General features: G+C 38.7%; 1 protein-coding gene and 1 long non-coding RNA gene across 2 annotated transcripts in view; both read left to right on the top strand.

Annotated features, from left to right (window-relative positions):
* Positions 1-18,822, top strand: part of LOC146547889 (voltage-gated delayed rectifier potassium channel KCNH8-like) — a 61,051-nt gene that overhangs the window by 29,755 nt on the left and 12,474 nt on the right. The window contains exons 8-11 of the mRNA XM_085264263.1: positions 896-1,273; positions 4,959-5,158; positions 5,945-6,194; positions 16,323-16,537. Of these exons, the coding sequence (XP_085120389.1) occupies positions 896-1,273; positions 4,959-5,158; positions 5,945-6,194; positions 16,323-16,537 (1,043 nt within the window). The remainder of the gene's footprint in view (positions 1-895; positions 1,274-4,958; positions 5,159-5,944; positions 6,195-16,322; positions 16,538-18,822) is intronic.
* On the top strand, positions 8,005-11,802 carry LOC146547890 (uncharacterized). The gene is made up of 7 exons (XR_014890665.1): positions 8,005-8,095; positions 9,588-9,719; positions 9,837-9,936; positions 10,055-10,114; positions 10,205-10,295; positions 10,462-10,619; positions 11,281-11,802. It is a non-coding gene; the product is annotated as an uncharacterized LOC146547890 (long non-coding RNA).

Raw genomic sequence — 18,822 nt, 5'->3', positions numbered from 1 at the left:
TCTGGGTTTACAGACAAAAAGCTGTGTTTTACTCTTGAAATTACAATATTCTGATAGAGACTCAGCAGGAAAGAAGACAAGGGAGCAGACAATAATGCACAAAAGTCTCTGTATTTTGCGTCCATGGAGACGGACGTTATGTGTTTTGTTTAAATTGGTCTTGAGCAATAGTTCTCCAGGGTTTCTGAAGGTCTTTCAAAGTCTTATTTGGCTGCTTTGTACAGTCCCTGTACTCATCCATCTTCTGATGGATAGGGATGATGTTGTGTCTACACATAACAGACAACTTAGCAAAGAACACATTTTAAATTGTATCTTTGGCTACTAAAGAACAGCCTGTTCCAGATCTAGTCATAGGTTTTTGTCCATTTTTGCATCTGTTTTCTGTTTTGTGAAATGAATATATGACTAGATAATAGCTGAACTTTTTTAAGCATTATAAGAGTATGTTATATCGGTATTGTGCGCCACTAGGATGCCTAATCATTTTAAAGCCATTTAGGGTTCAAGGAATGACCTCTGCTTATATAAGTGATGCCCGTTACTGTGGTTGATTAAGTAGTAGTGTGAAGCAAATATGAGAAGTCCCTTGTGATGTAAGTAATTTCTAAGAGACTTTGACTTCCTGTCAAAATGTTAAAACAGCCACAAGCTGACAGATAATGAGACTTATTATTTGCACTGTGCATAAATACAATCTGACATTAAAATGCTTGCATGCTGTGTCAGACGTGTACTCCCAAATGCACATACACCAAAGCTGAAGGAATGACTCTACCCTTCCAGGCTTGTTACCGCCGCTAATGAAGCCTTCTAGTAAAGGTCATCAAACAAACACGGTTGCACTCTCATTAAACTGACAAACTCTTCTGGACTGTCCCACTTCCCCCACCAGGCTGGCTCCATGAACTGGCCAAACGCTTGGGAACGCCATACTTTATGGCACCGCTGACCTCCCTGCTGGGAGTCTCTGAATCGCCTCAAGACACTGTGACAGCAGGACTAAGCAATTACAGCCAGTGGAACGGCTCTAGTTTGGAGCCACTGAACGGGGCGAGCGTGTTGGATTCAGGCCAGTGGAATGGCAGCAAGACCAGAGTGAGGGCACCGAATGGCTCAGGGATGACAGTGAGCGGCGGACCGTCTGTCAGGAGCTCCTACGTGACATCACTCTACTTTGCCCTGAGCAGTCTGACCAGTGTGGGCTTTGGCAACGTTTCGGCCAACACGGACTCTGAGAAGATCTTCTCCATCTGCACCATGCTGATCGGAGGTGGGCAAAACCTCAACATCAAAATCAGATGTTCTTAACCCTTTACAGCCTGAGCCATAAAAAATATCTGTCTGTCTGTCTGTCTGTCTGTTGGGTTTTTTCAACAACCAAAAATATTATGTAGGAAAAAATTTTCCGTTAAAATACAAAACCTCATTGTTTGTTTGTTTTTTGCTTTTTTATGCAAATGAGTAACTGTGTAAGTGGTAAAATTTAATGCTTGGTTTTCAAAATATGGAAAAAAAATCTGTTAAAACAAATATATATATATATCATATGATATACCTTTATTAGTCCCACAAGGGGAAATTTTTATATATATATATATATATATATTAGAGCTGGGCGATATGAGATTTTTTCATATCACGATATGTTTTTTTCATTTCAGTCGATAACGATATCTAACACGATATAAGCCAAATAACTATATTTGTAAGATTTAAATGTGCCGTTGCTCACAAGTAAAATGTGAAATAATCAGCAGCTTGTTTTTATTTAAATATTTATTTCCCATAATAAGTTCAACAGGGTAGATGTACTTAAGGAACATGAGACTTTTTCAGATAAATAAAGGCAAATATTGCAAACTACACAAAAGGCAGCCGCTAAAGCGTTTAAGTTTCAAAATAGAACAAACGAAACAGACGACTAAATTGTCAAATCCACTTAGAAACAAAATATTAATTCTAAAAATAAATCTTAGTTTGTTTTACAGAAGAACAGACAAAACTGACTAACTTTTGTCAATATCAAATAAACTGAGAACTAAAAGGAAATTCTCAATCTCTCCTTGTTGTATAGCTGAGCTTTTCAAACAGTTTTAACAGTTACTTTAGTCTGACAAAAGCCGAATGACGAATTAGCGCTTCCATTCAGAGACTGAGGCTACGTCCACACGTACACGTACACGTGTGGAAAATCTCAGTTTTTGAAAACTGAGATTTTCCGTTTTCGTTTTAAAAAATAATCCCGTCCACACATAAAGGCAGAAATGAAGGAAAACGCTGCTATGAACATGCCAAAGCAGCAGGTGGAGCTAGATTCCTAACCGTGCAGAAATGTTGGCCAATCAGAAGTCTAGAAGCCTCGGTGGGAAAAAGTAAACAAAGCTGGGGCATAGAAGCAGAACCGAGTCGTATGTGTGGAGGGACAGTAACTGTGTGTATATGTAAGCATTTAAACACTGCAGAGAGTAGAATTAACAGTAACAGTATTGTAGAAATTCATTTCACCGAAACAATAACGTGGCGCACAGTGTGACGCATGCACCAGTTTATTGTATTTCCAGACTTGCTTTCGGCACAATTTACAGTGCACGCTACTCTGTTTTTTGTCAGACTTGAAATAGCCGAAATACCTTCACACTACGGAACTTCTATGGCTCTTCCGTTCGACAATCTCTCCGGCGTTGGAACCATCATCTGTTTTCTCTTCGGTCACGCTCGGTTGATTTTTCTAGTCGGCACACATTTCCTCCATTATGCGCTGGCTGCTTCCCAAACAAACACACGTGCGGCTTGGCACTTGTGCTGTACGTAACAAGTCACGCGATGTGACGCTGCGGCTGTGATTGGTTCGGCTCTGCGCTACTTAATTTGGATTGGCTGACCTTTTTTTTTTTTTTTTTTTAAAGAGGACAAGAGCGGCGAGGTCTATCGCGATAGCTTAATTTCTCTATCGAGTAAAAGTTATATCGCGATACATATCGTTATCGTTCTATCGCCCAGCTCTAATATATATATATATATATATAAAAATTTCCCCTTGTGGGACTAATAAAGGTATATCATATGATATATATATATATATTAGGGGTGCAACGATACACAAAATTCACGGTTCGGTTCGGTTCGATACTTTGGTGTCACAGTTCGATATTTTTTCGATACAAAAAAATGTTCATGCCTTTTTAATTTGTCATTTATTAAAATTATAAATATATATTTTAACTCAGAAGTACAGTTTTTAAATTTAACCCTAACCCTTGTGCGCGTTTTTTATTTTGACAGCGAATGCGCACCACTTATGTGCACCCCTGGTTATTTAGCTCGTCATATTGCAGCCACAGAAATTCTTTTGTCCATGAAACCATAAAGCTGCACTTTCTTTTTGCCTTATAGTCTCATTTGTCATAACTTCTCCGTTTTGTGGTAAGCTTTTCTTTGGCTGTCACTTCTTCACCCCGACCTGTCTTATTTGGCTCAGCAGAACTAAAATATATATACTGCTACTTTTACACACGGACTCACATAAGCTCAGCGATTCTCTGCGCGATCAACCTCTCACATGTTTAAGCTTGCTGCGGGAGATTTCACTTGTCATGTTTGCATAGTAAGCTAACGATTAATAAGACAATGTCAGAGGAATTGGTGCACAAATTATCATCACTCACAGATCAGTGCTGTCATTGCAAAGTGAAAGCAAAAAAACAAGCGCAAATTCAAACGCGATTTCAATATGTCACATATTGACAGTGGCTCACCGATGCCAATGACATAATTACCCAGCTACATTTCTGAAAGAATGCAAAAGCATTGACATATATTTTTCCTACAATAGCCCGACGGGCAGGGCAGAGAGATTTTAGTAGCCCGACTGGAAAGATCGCTAGCTCCGGGACGTCGGGCTAGCGATATTGCGAGCCCTGTATCTGATTGAGGAATCACTCATCTTTGGAAAAGAGAGTTTATTACAGAGAAATGTCTCTTTCCAAAATAAAAGCTATACTATCCGCTTCTTCTGGGCTATATTCTCAGCAGCATAAGGAGAATCACGTGCTAACAGCTGTCTAAATGACTCGGCTAAAGTTAGTAGCATGCTTGTTGTTTTTGTCTTTGCACTAGGATGATGTCGGCGTAAATGTGCAGTCATATTCGTTGTGTTCCCACTAGTGCTTTCAGGTTAATCTCGTTGAAATGACCTTAACACCACAACACGGCAAATCTCCGTTAACGAGCTACCGCCGATCGCCCCGTGCATGGGGCTAGACAGCTAACACGTTAACGAGCTAACTGCGCTAACACACTAGTTCACACCGATGTAATTGAGCATTGCATGGCACATCCAACATACTGTTTTACTTTAGTCCATGACTCGCTTACCTTCAGGGTCATACGTCACATGAAAACCAAAATAATTCCAAACGCCAGATCTGAATGAGGGTGGGGGAGGTCCATGTTGCAAGGAGAGCTTAACTTCTGTCTCGCTAGCTTGCCCTGCGCTCTTCCTTCTGACGATGCTGTCTGTGTTGAGCGCTCAGTGGATCTGCGCTCGACAGTGCAGCCTAGGCGGAGTAGTCGAACACAGATTCACTGAGCGCTCAACACAGACAGCATCGTCAGAAGGAAAGTTGATAAAATAAATTACAAATGTTGTATTGTTCGATACATATGCGTACCGAACCGAAAGCACTGTATCGAACGGTTCAATATCGATACGAATACGAACAGTTGCACCCCTAATATATATATATATATATATATATATATATATATATATATATATATATATATATATATATATATACCACTTTTGCCCAGTAATCCCAAGTTACTTAAACCTCACACTGCACATTTCATGCTGGACGTTAAGCGAACTCACACAAGTACCTCAAGTACAGCAAAAAACATCACACTGAGCAGCTTTTCAGGTGTTCTTACCTGTTTTTCTGTCTCCTCTGCAGCATTAATGCATGCTGTGGTTTTTGGTAACGTGACCGCCATCATCCAGAGGATGTACTCACGTCGCTCCCTCTACCACACCCGCACCAAGGACCTGAAGGACTTTATTCGTGTGCACAGGTTACCCAAGGTGCTGGAGCAACGCATGATGGAGTGTTTCCAGACAACCTGGTCTGTCAACAACGGTATTGATGTCAGTGAGGTAGGAAGGATGACATTTGGTCTTGATAGTGCAGGAATCTAAGATAGATCTCAGGTACTGCTGCCCTGAGGCAAAAGTAAAACTCATAGGAGTGTTTGTGCATCCAATTCAGTGAATTCTAGATGGAAACAAATGTGAGACTGATCCTTTAACGTTCTCAAACGGACATGTGGCCTCTGTAGCATGGATTAGCCACAATGGGATAAAGTGGAGTGAAAGTGCAGATGAGGTGACTTGTCCTCCAGGCAGACTAGAAAATAAATAAATATATATATAAAAAAAACACGGCTCCCAGTCATTGAGAGGATTTGGTTTTTGTTTGGTTTCTCTCACGCTGGAGCAGCCATCTTAATTTAACGGATTAATGGCCTCACAGACTCTAAACTCACTCCTGGTGTGTTTTGCCACCAGTTGGTTTTAAATCTAGATAATCCTGTCTTTTTTTTTTTAAGAAATAACATCATGGAGGACAGACGCTCTTACTTTTGACATGACTACCAGCAACTTTCCTCCTTGCAAAGTTTTCCCCTTTTCCACATTAGGCCTTTCCCTTTAGATCGTGCGAGTGAGTAAATATGCAAAAACATTTTAAGCCTTTAAACCTCTTGCTGAACATGCATGTATCAGCTGCTTGTGACTATGTGGGAAGGTGAAAAGGTTTTATTTTGGCTGTTACCTTCACCTTCCCACACATTACATTCAGAGGATGGTAGAGAAAGTTGAGAAGCCTCTAACAGCAGCAGAAGTTGAGGCAGAGATTGAGCCATGTTCTCGTTCCGTCTTCAGCTGCTGAAGGACTTCCCGGATGAGCTCAGAGCCGACATCGCGATGCACTTGAATAAAGAGCTGCTGCAGCTGTCGCTCTTTGAATCGGCCAGCAGGGGGTGTCTGCGCTCCCTCTCCCTGATCATCAAGACCTCCTTTTGCGCTCCGGGGGAGTTCCTCATCCGCCAGGGTGACGCGCTCCAGGCTATCTACTTTGTATGCTCCGGCTCCATGGAAGTCCTGAAGGACAACACTGTGCTGGCCATTTTAGGTAAAGAAAAACAAAATCAGCTCATTTTGACTACAAACCCAAACAGTTCAATCATAAATTACGTTTCCTTATTTTCTGTCATATATACACTGTTACTATGAGAGACGCTCATATTAAACATGACCAAAATTTTAAACCATGAGGTCGGTGTCCACACAAGTTATCCCTGTGACCCAAAAGCTTACGTTTATACCCTTGGCTCTGTCTTAAGTCATAGAGAAGGGTGATTTTTAATATGGTCACCTCAAGCATACAGCCCAGTCTGCCCACCTGCTGTTCAGACCCCCTGTTTGTGAGAGACTAAAGGAGTACTGACAGTTCTTTATGTAGTGCACCCATTCCCAAAGTCAAAAAGTCTGCAAGACCCTTAAGAACCAGGCAATCCAATGGGGCCACCCAATAATCAAACTCTTATCAAAATACTAATCTGATCAAAAAGTGATGTATTTCCTTGAAATGTCTGCAAAAAAGAACATAAATGGCACAGGCGATTGGCAATAAACAGCTAATGCTACCCAGTCATATGCAAAGTCTTTAATGTCCAAGAGTCCAAGAATGAAAGAGTTAAATATAGGCATAAGAGGCCATTTAGCCATTTAGATAAACCGTGTTGGATCAAGGACACATCTAAAACCTGCAGGACACCAGCCCTCGACACCTGTGCTCTAGACCATAGAAGCTCTCCTTGATTTTGGCAGGAAACAGGCTTAAAAACCAGCATTTATCTGAGAGTGCACGAGGATGGAGCTAAAGAGGCCTACACTGTAAAAAAAGTCAGTAAAATATACAGCAAAACACCGTCAAATTCCAACGGTAATGGAGCGTAAAATCAAAAACTTCCTTTTACTGTATTAAATAGATTGAATAACCGTTAATTGTGAGACTGGATAAAACTTTGTTTTTTACTGTAATAAAATGTTGAAATTATAAATATTTTCTGTGAAAACAAATAAATATGCATACATTTTACAATTACATATTGTAATGTTGAAAATGTCTGAAAAACTTAGATTTTACGGTATTATTTGAGTAAAACTACATCTTTTGGGGTTGTGCACATTGGAATTCACAGTATAAAGCTGTAGATTTTTAAGCAAACAAAAACATTCATTTTTACAGAAACAAGATGTTAAAAAATAGGGTCCACCGTAATAATACAACCAGTACATACCATTAAAAAAAAAAGCAAATATCAGCAGTGAAAGACAATAAAACTGATAGTATTTTTTTATTTTAAAATTCAGATACTGATATACAGATTAAAAGTTAGGCCTGCAGTATATCATTGTTAACCTTCTGATAAAAAAATCAACAGCAAAAGAAGATGTTAAAAATAAAGTTTATGGTTGTGAATAAAATTGATTTCAATAATCTTTTTTAATTATTATTTTAAAACAACTTTATGTTGTTGTGTTTCACGCCATATTATCAGACCACCTTAAGTGGGTCGGCCTTAAATTTTGAATTTGTGTGATCGCTGTTGATTGGTAGCTAAACTGCTGGTAAACTGTGTACAGACGTTTTACGTTCGAATTGCAGAGAAAAAAAATCTGGTAGCAACATTGTGCAGTATGAGCGAACCATTTCACCAAAAAAGGGGGAAGCAAGGCAAGACGTGGCTGCAGCGGTCTGCAGACGTGACTTCTGATCAAATTCGAACCTCCTAAAGAAACAAAGAGCGACGTTACATTGCGGGATGACGTCACCTGAAAATGACCAATAGCGCGGCGCGCTGCTGAGCTGTGTGCCAACCGCTCTTTTTTTCATGCAGGAGACTCAAGTTGGCTTCGCTAACGGACACAGTCTTGAACTCGTATATTAGCGCCATTTATTGCTGCTTGGACCACAGCATCTTCGGAATTTGTAGACATCCTGGCAGCTTACAATTAGTTCGAGGTGAGGTGAGTACATGCAACTTCAAGTTATCTCTGTTATAAAAATCCACCAGCCCAGCGTTTATAGATAATTTTAGCAGTTCGTTTTTTATGAGTGAGGTTGTGAATTTAGTTAGCATTTGTGAGTTGAGTTAGCATTACTGTTGCGAGGGAAGCATTGCTCTGGATTAGTTTCTGTATATGGCGTGCTTAATTCGCTAGGGAGGAATTACCAAAGTACATGGAGTTATGTTAACGTGTAATTTCTGTGGTAAGGTAGTTCAGTCATCAAGGGGCTACGTGCTTCATTGTAAACTGCATCGGAATGAGCCACGTTGTTTCTTTCGGTGTATTGAAGCAGGCTGCAAGCAGACATTCACCAGGTATGGCGCGTTTAAGGCTCATTTTTACCGAAGACACTGCCCCCACCCATGTCACTGGTGTGGTGGTGGTTTCTTCGTTTACATGTGCAATGGCGATGTGTGAACGTCAGTGTCAGAACTCTAAAGAGTTAATAGCTCATCTGAAGAGCCATATTGTGGAAGGACACGTGGTCACTTGTCCAGTAAGAGGATGCACAAATACCTTTAGAGTTAAATCATCTTTTACTGCTCACATGTCACGTAAACACAGAGTTTTCAGACAGCAGCATTGGTGATTTATATAGAGAGTCTGCATGTCAATCATCATCTGTTCCAACCACATCAGATGACTTTGTACCCTTGATTTCCGAGCCTGCTGCACAGTCTATTACACATGAAGATAACATGGAAATGCCCCCTGAATTCTGTGATCTTTTTCTGAGAAACGTTTCACTATTCTACTTAAAATTGCAGGGTCAGTTTCTACTGCCTGCTTCAACCATACAGAACATTGTAGAGGAAATGCAGAACATGCATGAGTTGGGACAGACATACAGTTTGGGTAAACTTGCATCACTGTTAAAAGATGACACATCATTATCAGAGGAGGACATCAACAAAGTCTGTGAGTCTGTCAAAAGCTATGATCTTTTTTCTGCATGTCATACCGGGCCATTGAGGACAGTGCACTCCAGAGCTCAGATCTTTAAAAAAGCCTTCAACTATGCGGAACCAAAGAAAATATTTTTAGGGAGAGATGAAAACAGAAAAGATAGGTTTGCCTATTATGTGCCTTTAAGAGAGACTTTGAGATGTCTGCTAGAGTCTGATCTGTGGCAGAAATCAGAAGAGCCCTCTACTGAGCCTCCTGCTGATGTTCTGTGTGACATAAGTGATAGTAAGCTGTTTTAAATAAAATGATTTTTTTGGTCAAAACCCATTGACTTAATTGATTTCTATCCATTAACATCTTACATGAAGTATGGGTACCAAATGGTTCCACTGAAACACAGTGTGCTGTCACAATAATGGTGCTGTTAGTTTGGTACTTACGAAACACTGTATAAAAGTGTAGTATCAAGCAAGATCAGCTTCATATTTTAAGACCAAAGGTACCACTTGGTGTAAATTGACCTTTATTCACATTCTTTTATCAGACATCTTGGAAATGGGGGGCAGCATGAGGAGTTCCATTACTAAGGTGCTGCCGGACCTGTCTGCCTCAATCCTTGAAATTGTACTGGAGGCACTACAATCATTAGGAGTGGAGACATCTGAGAAACAAACCAGTAAGTATTATGATTTCATTGCACAATAGCCATGAAGGACTTTCTGTTTTTTCTATTATGCTTTGGCCAAGGTCCAAAAAGTACAATTAATCTATTGTTTGTGATATTGTTTTACAGCACCAAATATGGAAATTTCAAGCCAGGCCAGCATATCATCTCCATCTGTTTTAAGGTTTAAGGGTGGTGGCACAGCTAAGACCCAAGAGTCTCTTTCAAGGTTAGTAAAGTAAACAGATTCAAGAAGATATTTTACACATTTCTTTGTCGTCTGTCTCTAAATCTTATTTTGTCTTTATTATGATTAAAAAGGTTTGTTTTGTTCCTGCCCTTTTCAGACACTGAATTTGAGCAGAAACCATAAGGATACTCAAAGGACCTGTGACTCTCAGGAAATGGTGAGATTTCAGGTCATAATCTTTTTTTTTTCCATTAAATTAATTTTCCTTTTTCCCTTTACAATATTGCTGTTTTGTTTTTGTAAACAGCATCAAATGAGAGAGACAGATGAAACAGTTTCAAGACAATGGCAGGAAAAAAATGCTGAAGATTGAAACAAACCTTGGCTGGAAATATTTGGTATGTGTTTTACCGTAAATCAAATTGTTGAAAAACATTCAGCTACACTGTAACACAGGGAAACTTGATTTGCACTTATTTTGTTACTTTAATTTCTTGTCTCATTATTTTTGTCAGTTATTATTGTTTATGGTGTATGCCCTTCTTGTTTTCCTTCTGAATGCAGAAGGTATCTAGCCAGTCCACAATGAAAGCTTCGTTGCACCCAATGAGTTTTCTGGCAGAAATGATGGCGGCTGTATTCTTTGGTTTCCCTAAACATCACACCCTGCCTGTTTATACGAGGCTCTTCAATTAAGTCTGCACCCAAAGATTCAATAAGAGGTAAGCAGTGGTATTATTCAAGTTTTGCTAAAGAAAGATGGACAGGAGACACTAATCTTAATCAGCCGAGCTCAGGTTCATGTCCAGGTGAGCAGTTTCATACGCTATAAAATGTAGATTGAATGATAGGTCTCATCACCATGCATTCAGCCATTAACTTCAAGTTCTATGATAAATCAATACGAAACTTAAATACGTTTTCCAACAAATTATGATTGTGATTAGGGCTGCGTTGTCTATGTATAACTTTTACATAAGTAGATTTAAAGTATAACTATTGCCAAAACGCAACCTGGGCTGTTTTTTTTTGTTTTGTTTTTTTTACTGTATCGATTTTGATGTGCTCAAATTTATGCCCCGGCCCCCTAGTATTCCCATTCACTGGCTATTGACCACAAAACAAAATCACGGTCAATCTCAAAAACGGCTTGTTTGTCGTAATTATGCTTTTAGATATATGTTTGTCTCGTTTACAGTAAAAAAAAAAAAACTGAAAAAAACAGCCCAGGTTGCATTTTGACAATAGCTATCCTTTAAGAACTGTATATTTTACACTTAAGAAATCATTTATCATTAGATCTGGTTTTGGCAACACGTTTTGTTCATTTCTGTGCATTTTGCTCAAGCACTGATCAAACTTTGTCCATTTTTTTTGCTGCAGAGGGGATCCTGCCAGTCCAAAGTGAACTCCTGATGGACATTGAAGTACTCCTGCAGAGCTTGTATCTTCAACACCATGCGCATTAGAAACTCCACCGAGTCCTTTCCTTCACCAAGGCAGGACCCAGTGACTCATTACTGTTGATAGGTCAGGGGCAGGTAATATTTTGTTTCATGTTTATTCATTCCTCCATGGATTACCAGCCATATATATGGACACATGCTGTATTCTCAAGATCTATGCTGTTTTGTAGGAATAGAGAAAATAATATGTTTAGTCTGTTTTCAAATGGTATGTCAAATTTTCTCATTGTTTATCAGTAATATTCTCTACCTTGGTTGTATATGAGCATCTTTAGATTTTTCTATATTTAGCGGTTGCAAATGTAAAATGTACGGTAAACCATTTATGTTCCTCATATTGTACTGTATTTTTAGCGGTAAAATACCGGCAGCTGTGGTTGCCAGGAATTTACCGTAAAATGTATCTGGTCAAAATAAAATGCTGTAATTTGTTATACAATTTCACGGTGTTTTTTACTGTCAAAGGTTTTAATAAGGTTTAACATATTTCTGTTATTTTTTACAGTTATTTACAATAATAGGGTCTATCCTATTACTGTTAAATTAACAACAAATTACTGTAAATATTATTATATTATTACTTTTTTTTACTGCAAATATCTGTAAAAAGCTATGGAAAGTTGCATTTTTTACATTAAATTGCTGTATAATTGACAAATATATTTGGTTTTTTCTATCATGATTTTGGTAAAATAATACGTTGTCTACCTTAAAAATTAGGGTTACAAAACCAGTATACCGTATTGTCTTTTACAGATTCCACATTTTTTACACGGTATATTCCTGGCAACCACAGCTGCCGGTATTTTACCGTAAATTTGACAGATTTTTTTTTACAGTGTACAGTCATTTCTTTGTATGATTAATAGAGTTCAGTGAGCTTCAGAGGAAAAGAGTGCTGTCATTATTGCCTTCGTTGAGTGCCAGATAGCCGTCATGGGAGGTTTGCTCTCGAGTCGAGTCATCGAAACCTCTTTCCGCTCTTCATTCGTGGCCATTACCGTTGCACGGTCTCTCTTTGTGCTGCAGTGAGAATTGGAAATTGAGTGAAATGTTTGCACAGAAAGATGACCCAAAGGTGATCCAGGTGAAACTAACAGTTTAGTTGCAGAAGCTTACGTCAGCTGTTAGTTAAACAGTGGCGGCACTTTGCCAGCTCCGGTATGACATTTGTGCACAAGCACAAATGTAGGGTTGCCCCTATGAAGTAATAATATTTCAAAATGCTGGAAAAATTATTTCTAGAGTTGTGATGGTGGCATATAAGGTTGCTTTTAAAACACACGGGAAATCAACGACAGGAAGACAAAAAAAAGATAAGGAATCTTCCTTTTTAATCTCATCTGCTTGCAAGCAAATATGTTTTGTCTGGTCTCAGTGCTGTGTGCAAAGATGGAAAAAGGCTGTTTAACACTAAGGTCGTTATTAGGTTTTCAAGATTTAATAGCCGGCTTTTATGGAGACGAACATAATTAAGAAGAGCGGCCCAGAGCTTATAAAACTGCAGCCATATTAAACCGTCCCTGTGGGCAACAATAAACACCCCATCAGATGGAAGATGGAGTGTGACCCAGGGATTGATGAGACCGTTTGGGAGCACCCATAACCCCTAAAGCAAACCTATAAACAACATTAATGTGTGAATTAATGAATTATTCATTTCTCCACTTAGCTGTGGTGGAACAAGTTGTAGACATGTTGACATGCTGTCAGACACTTTGCACTATACGTAAACAGTGTCAGACATCCAGCTGTTGCGGAGCGAGACTCGTCCTATACCGCAAGTATTTTATTGAAGTGAGGGCTGTTTGTCTGAAAGAAAAAAAGAGGCTAAAAAGCTCTGGGATATGGGAGATAATCTGTGGGTTCAGGATGTTTGAGCCAATTTCAATGCAAAAAAGAAGCACAGAGACAGCAGCTTCACTTGAGAGCGGGTAATGGCTAACAACATCAAACCACCACTGAGAATATTCCTGCAGTTTCACCTTTAAATTGCACCGCAAGCAGCTTGTTAAACAGCTGAAATCACCAACCTGGGTCAATGTCATACTGCCACAATAAGAGCCTCTCCAGGGTCTTGTCCTACAACACGTACATCGACACGCTTTCCATTCCGACGTGGATAAAACAGAATACAGAATCATAAGCACACTCGCAAACAGCACTGGAATCAGTTCAGGTCCACATGAAGTGGAGGTAGCAAATTAGCAACAATGTTTTTCATTTTAATGAGCTAACTGGTGTAAATAATAAAGTGACTGCTGCCTACAGAGGAGAGACAGCAAACTCGTTAGTATGTCTGACCTGCATGTGTTATTGGGTGCACACATGCAGGCCTAAAAGCATGCATTTCTTGCTTTCTTATACATATAGAGGTGAGCAAACAGTGCTTTTTTTTCTTATCACAGTATTCCTGTCTGCTCTTTCTCTCACACACACATGCGCACAAATTGGTGTGGCATTGCCACTTTGGATTTACAGCTCAGGAGACGACAGTGTGGTAAAGAGGGGAAGCAGAAGAAGGAAATGCTGACCTTCTATTCCAATTCATAGCTGTTTATTTGTACTTCACAGTCTAACAATACATGTCACCTTGTCATGGTCTGTGAGTCTTGTTGTAGGTGTTCTAAGGTTTTCCTTATTTCTATAAATATTGTTTTTTCTTTTCTTTTTTTTGCCTGTCCCGTTTGGTTCTTTTGCCATCAGAATTATTGTCTAAAGGCGAAGAAAGATGCCCAATTTACTTTACCAAACTGACCATCCCAGCCTTGCCGTAATGATCTATTTGATTCACCTTTTATTGTTTATTTTATTTATTTTCACTTGCTAGATACGGGACAGACTTGAATGAGGAAAAGAAAAGGGAGAAAGGAAGAGGGGGGAAAAACAGCGGAGAAGAGGGACTGGGATAAAGGGCAAAAAAACAAAAACCAACTAAATGAGCAGACAAAAAACATACATATATCAATCATCTGGATCACCTGTTGAGAAAGAAAAAAGAAAACAAGCAGAAGAAAACAAGAGCAATACAATAAACAACATCACGATGATATATGGGAATATAACAGCAAATACTAAATATTAAACATTATTGTGCAGCACGTAATATCGACAGCGCACAGTGTCTATAAATATTGTAAAGGCTTCTGTGATTTTATGGTTGTTTCTTTGTTCATAGTTTTCTGAGGCATATCTTGATTTCTGTGCATTTCCACGATTATTCTGATATTATGAGTTTCTTGGTGTTTTAGAACTCGAGTTTCTATCAGTTTTCTAAAGTCATATATTGGATTCGTTATTTATTTAGGCTAGCTTTCCCAGTTACTTCCTGTTTTATTTTGGTAGTCTTTTGTCCCTTGTAATTTGTCCCTAGTTTTGCTTCACTTGACAAATTTTCATTAATTAGTTTAAACTGTACCTTGTCTCACCAGCTGTCTCTCATCCTCCTGATAAGCTATCAGGCTATCTCTCTGTGTCTGCATTTGGGTTCTTATCTTGAAATACGTGGCACATGCTCTCACCTCAGAGTTTATTTCCAGTGGGAGCACTTTGCCAGCTCTGCCAGCATGTGCTGCTTGTAGCATGGCAAATTCTTGCATATTAGTATTTTGGGGAATGGTCCACAATAAATCAGCTAAATACATTTAGAGAATCAAAGGAAAATGGTGGTTGTAGGGCAAAATGTATATTTGCATTTGATGTTATGTATGATAACATCAGAATGTTGATATTGACTCTTCAGTGTGCAAGCTAGTTTATTAAGCTAGTTTTAATTATTTAGTTTTATTTGGTAGTTTAGTTCAGTAGTTTTCAGCCTAGGGATTTAGGCCCTCTCCTGGGAACCATAACATAGATAAACAGATGTGAACATACTTACTGTGATATTACCCAACGGGTTGTACTGAAGTCTTGATATGGCCATACTGCCATACTTGTCAGTACAGCCAGATGTGACTAGTTAGTTTGGTTAGCAAGTTTTATCCACTGTTTTAACTGATGCCCACTGATTGGTGCGAACACAGACATAAAATAATACTAGAATTTCACTCATCTGAGTACAGATTTTTTTTCTTAGTAACAATAAAACATATCTGAAGTCGAGCTTTTCTTTTGCTAAAATAAAATTTCCACAGTATGACATGAAACAGTGGGTAAACACAGGTGAAACTAGTCACAAAAAGCTCACATCCAAAAAGAGCTGAACCACTAAAGTAGACATTAGTAACACCCACGTTTACTTTGCATTTAATGCTCTGGTAACGAGGCCCAAGAGCAAACTGACTTTTGTGAAGTGTTAAAATTTAACTACTAGCTTCCCAGCTACCATAGCAAGCTAGCTATGCTAGCAAGTTAGATGCATGAGTCCCAAGCCAAGTGCATTCAACTCAGTCACATCACAGCCAGGAGCTGTACTCACCAGGCTGCTGTGGTAGTTTAGTTAACTGATGTTAAATGTCAAAAGAAGTAATGTGATGCTAGTGGAAGTTGTGTTGGTCAAGTGTCTCTCCCCCGCAGTTAAGGCTTGACTAGAAGCAGTTACTTATTTTGCATTACTTTTTATTGTTATTTAATCCCCTCAGCACTGACTTGATTTTCTTTCTTTCTTTCTTTCTTTCTTTCTTTCTTTCTTTCTTTCTTTCTTTCTTTCTTTCTTTCTCACTCCCAGAAGGATCCTCTCCATTTTCATTTGGTGGCTTTCATTCTTTTGTTTCATTTTGTTATTCATTGTTATTACAAACCTTTTACATTGCCACTGCTGTAGTTTAAAGTATTTTTAAGTCACCATTTTTTGCCAAGAGAAGTCTAAACCATAGCTCGGTTTTTTGATCATCTTATGAAAAAAACAAAAACAAAAAAAAACAGATGCCAGATGTGATAAGGAGTCCTCTATCAAGTGCCGGGCTACTTCTTAACACCTCACACACACTGTTTACTATCTATTGTGTCTCTGCTTTCCAGGTCGCGGTGACTTGATTGGCTCTGACTGTCTGACACAGGAGGAAGTTATAAAGACCAACGCCTGTGTGAAAGCATTAACCTACTGTGATCTGCAGTACATCAGCCTCAAAGGGCTGCGTGAGGTGCTCTGCCTCTATCCCGATTACGCTCAGAAATTCATCACGGAAATCCGGAACGATCTGACGTACAATCTACGAGAAGGGCACAACACTGAGGTACAACAACTGCCAAACATCACTACATTACCTTTGTTGTAGCAATTTTACCACATTAATTTTAGTTTCAGGCTAAACATTATTTTTGAAGCAACACACATAAATCCAGTGGTGATATTTTATCAGTGATGTTCAATGCAATAAGAGGAAGAACAAATAAACTCAAGGTGCCAGCAGTGACTGGTGGTTGGTAGAAGGAGGTAAAGCACTTGGATTGTTCTCCACAGCCACATATCCTATCAACATGTTTACAGCCAGATGGGATGTATAATCCCTCCATTATGCTCTGGGTTGATTTAAGGGACAGAGCAGATGCCACCCCAAAAAAACACCCTTCCACTGGAGAGCCATTATGAATGTTATGGGTCCTTCTTACCCTAGCTTTAAGATTTATTATTATTATTTTTTCTTTTAAATGTGGACCCCAATGCAATGTGAAATAGGCAGAAGAAAAAGCAACAAGCCAGAAACACGAAGCCCTGAAATAATAAACGGCAAAAAATGTGAATAAGGAAAAAAGTGAGAGGAACACTGAGAACGAGCAGAGGTGACCAAGAAGATGGAAGGACAGGGTACAGGGAGAAAGCAGGAAAATTAAACACAGAACAAAAGGCAAAAGAAATGAAGGTGGCGGAAAAAATCATAAAAGTTGAGGGGAAAAGGCAAAGGCAGGAAGTAAATCAACAAGAGGCGCAGAAGGAAACGCAAATGCCAAAATAAAACATCACTAAAAACTGAACAATTACTTAACAAAAACATCCAAAGTCATGGCAAACTCATTTTATAGTCACTCCACATAACTTATGTGCAGAACTACGGCTATGTCATTACCTGCATTAGTAAAAGCGTCACCAATTCACCTGTGACATGTGTTCCTTAACCAAGCTTATTTTGCTTCACAAAGGGCGAAAACTCATTTCCACTGATATCAATACACACCTCCTCTAATTGGCTAAAAAAAAAAAGATTAAAGTACCCCTAATCACGAACCAAATTCTAGTTATTTCAATTAGTTTTCATTGCCTTGATCAAGTGTAAAACCTGACTCATGCTAATAATACATTTTAAATGTAACAGCCACGAAAATAGTTTGTCTGTGTCTTAGATTAGTCTCAGTTGTGCAATGATCTCCTCCACCCATTTTTTTTTTTTTTTTACGCCATGCCACGGCGATGGCTTTGCACTTGAAAGGGATTAGCCATCTGGACCGGGACTGAGGAGGAACCCGCGACTTCTGCTTGAGACACAGCCAGCGGATAAAGACACGATCTAAACACGAGGATTCACATGCCAGGGCTTTACAGATGGATCTCGGCTGTAGCATGCACATGAAAAACCAGCTTACACTAGAAATAAGTCACATTTTTACTGTGAGTAAGCTTGCTAATGAGCACAGAGGCAAGAGAAACCATCAAGGGGGCAAAGACAGTCAAACATAAGGCCCAGGGGCCATAATTAGCCCTCCAAAGTCTCCAATCTGGTCCCCTGGAAAAACATAAAGAATGGCATGAATTTTAGACTTTTAACTGTATTTTAATACTTTTTTTTTTACAGCGTTTCCCATTGATAAAGACCTCACCCATAACCATTCAATCTGTACCACAGTAAATAAGTAATAGATAAACAATTAGATGATAGAAGGTTGCAGGTTTTTCACTATCTACTGTAAAAATTGATGATTTTTACAGTGGGTTCACCAGTGGGCTGTAATGTTACAGTTTTACAATTTAAGGCCAAAGTCATGTAAACTGGGCCCTGTGTGGTCCACAATGTAAAATGAGTTTGACATTCATATAGTATAACAAAAAAAGACAGAAAAATATGTAAATAAAACCGAAATAATGGTTTTTTGTTGTTGTTCTTGTATAAAAACATCACTGCTGTTAGAAATCCTAACCTTGTCCCATTTTTAAGTGTAGTATAATAAAGTTAGATTTCACCTGGTATGAAATGATTGCAGCAATTTCTTACTAAATATTAGATTTTGCCATAAACATTTCACTTAACATTTATTGCTAAATTCATTCTGCCTGAAAATAACCTAGTTTCAAATTCTGGAATTTAATAATTTAGAAGATAAAATTAAATCTTTAAGCCTTACAAGATAAATGTGGTCATGTTTTCAAACAGGTTAAGCAAACACAGTTAAAACTCAACTCTGTTCCAGCTGAATTTTACTCGAAAGTTGTATCAAAACAAGTTTTCAAAGCCAAGAACAGTTTTGGAAAAATATGGGCTTAATTCTGTCAACAAGAATAATTAAATTGGTGCATTGAAAAGACACC

Source organism: Mchenga conophoros, linkage group LG23, assembly GCF_057382185.1.
Source record: "Mchenga conophoros isolate Kocher_MC1m ecotype Shallow Benthic linkage group LG23, M_conophoros_male_GT1.1, whole genome shotgun sequence".
Taxonomy (NCBI): Eukaryota; Metazoa; Chordata; class Actinopteri; order Cichliformes; family Cichlidae; genus Mchenga; species Mchenga conophoros.
Note: the sequence above shows the minus strand (reverse complement) of the source record. Positions and strands in the feature narration are given on the sequence as shown.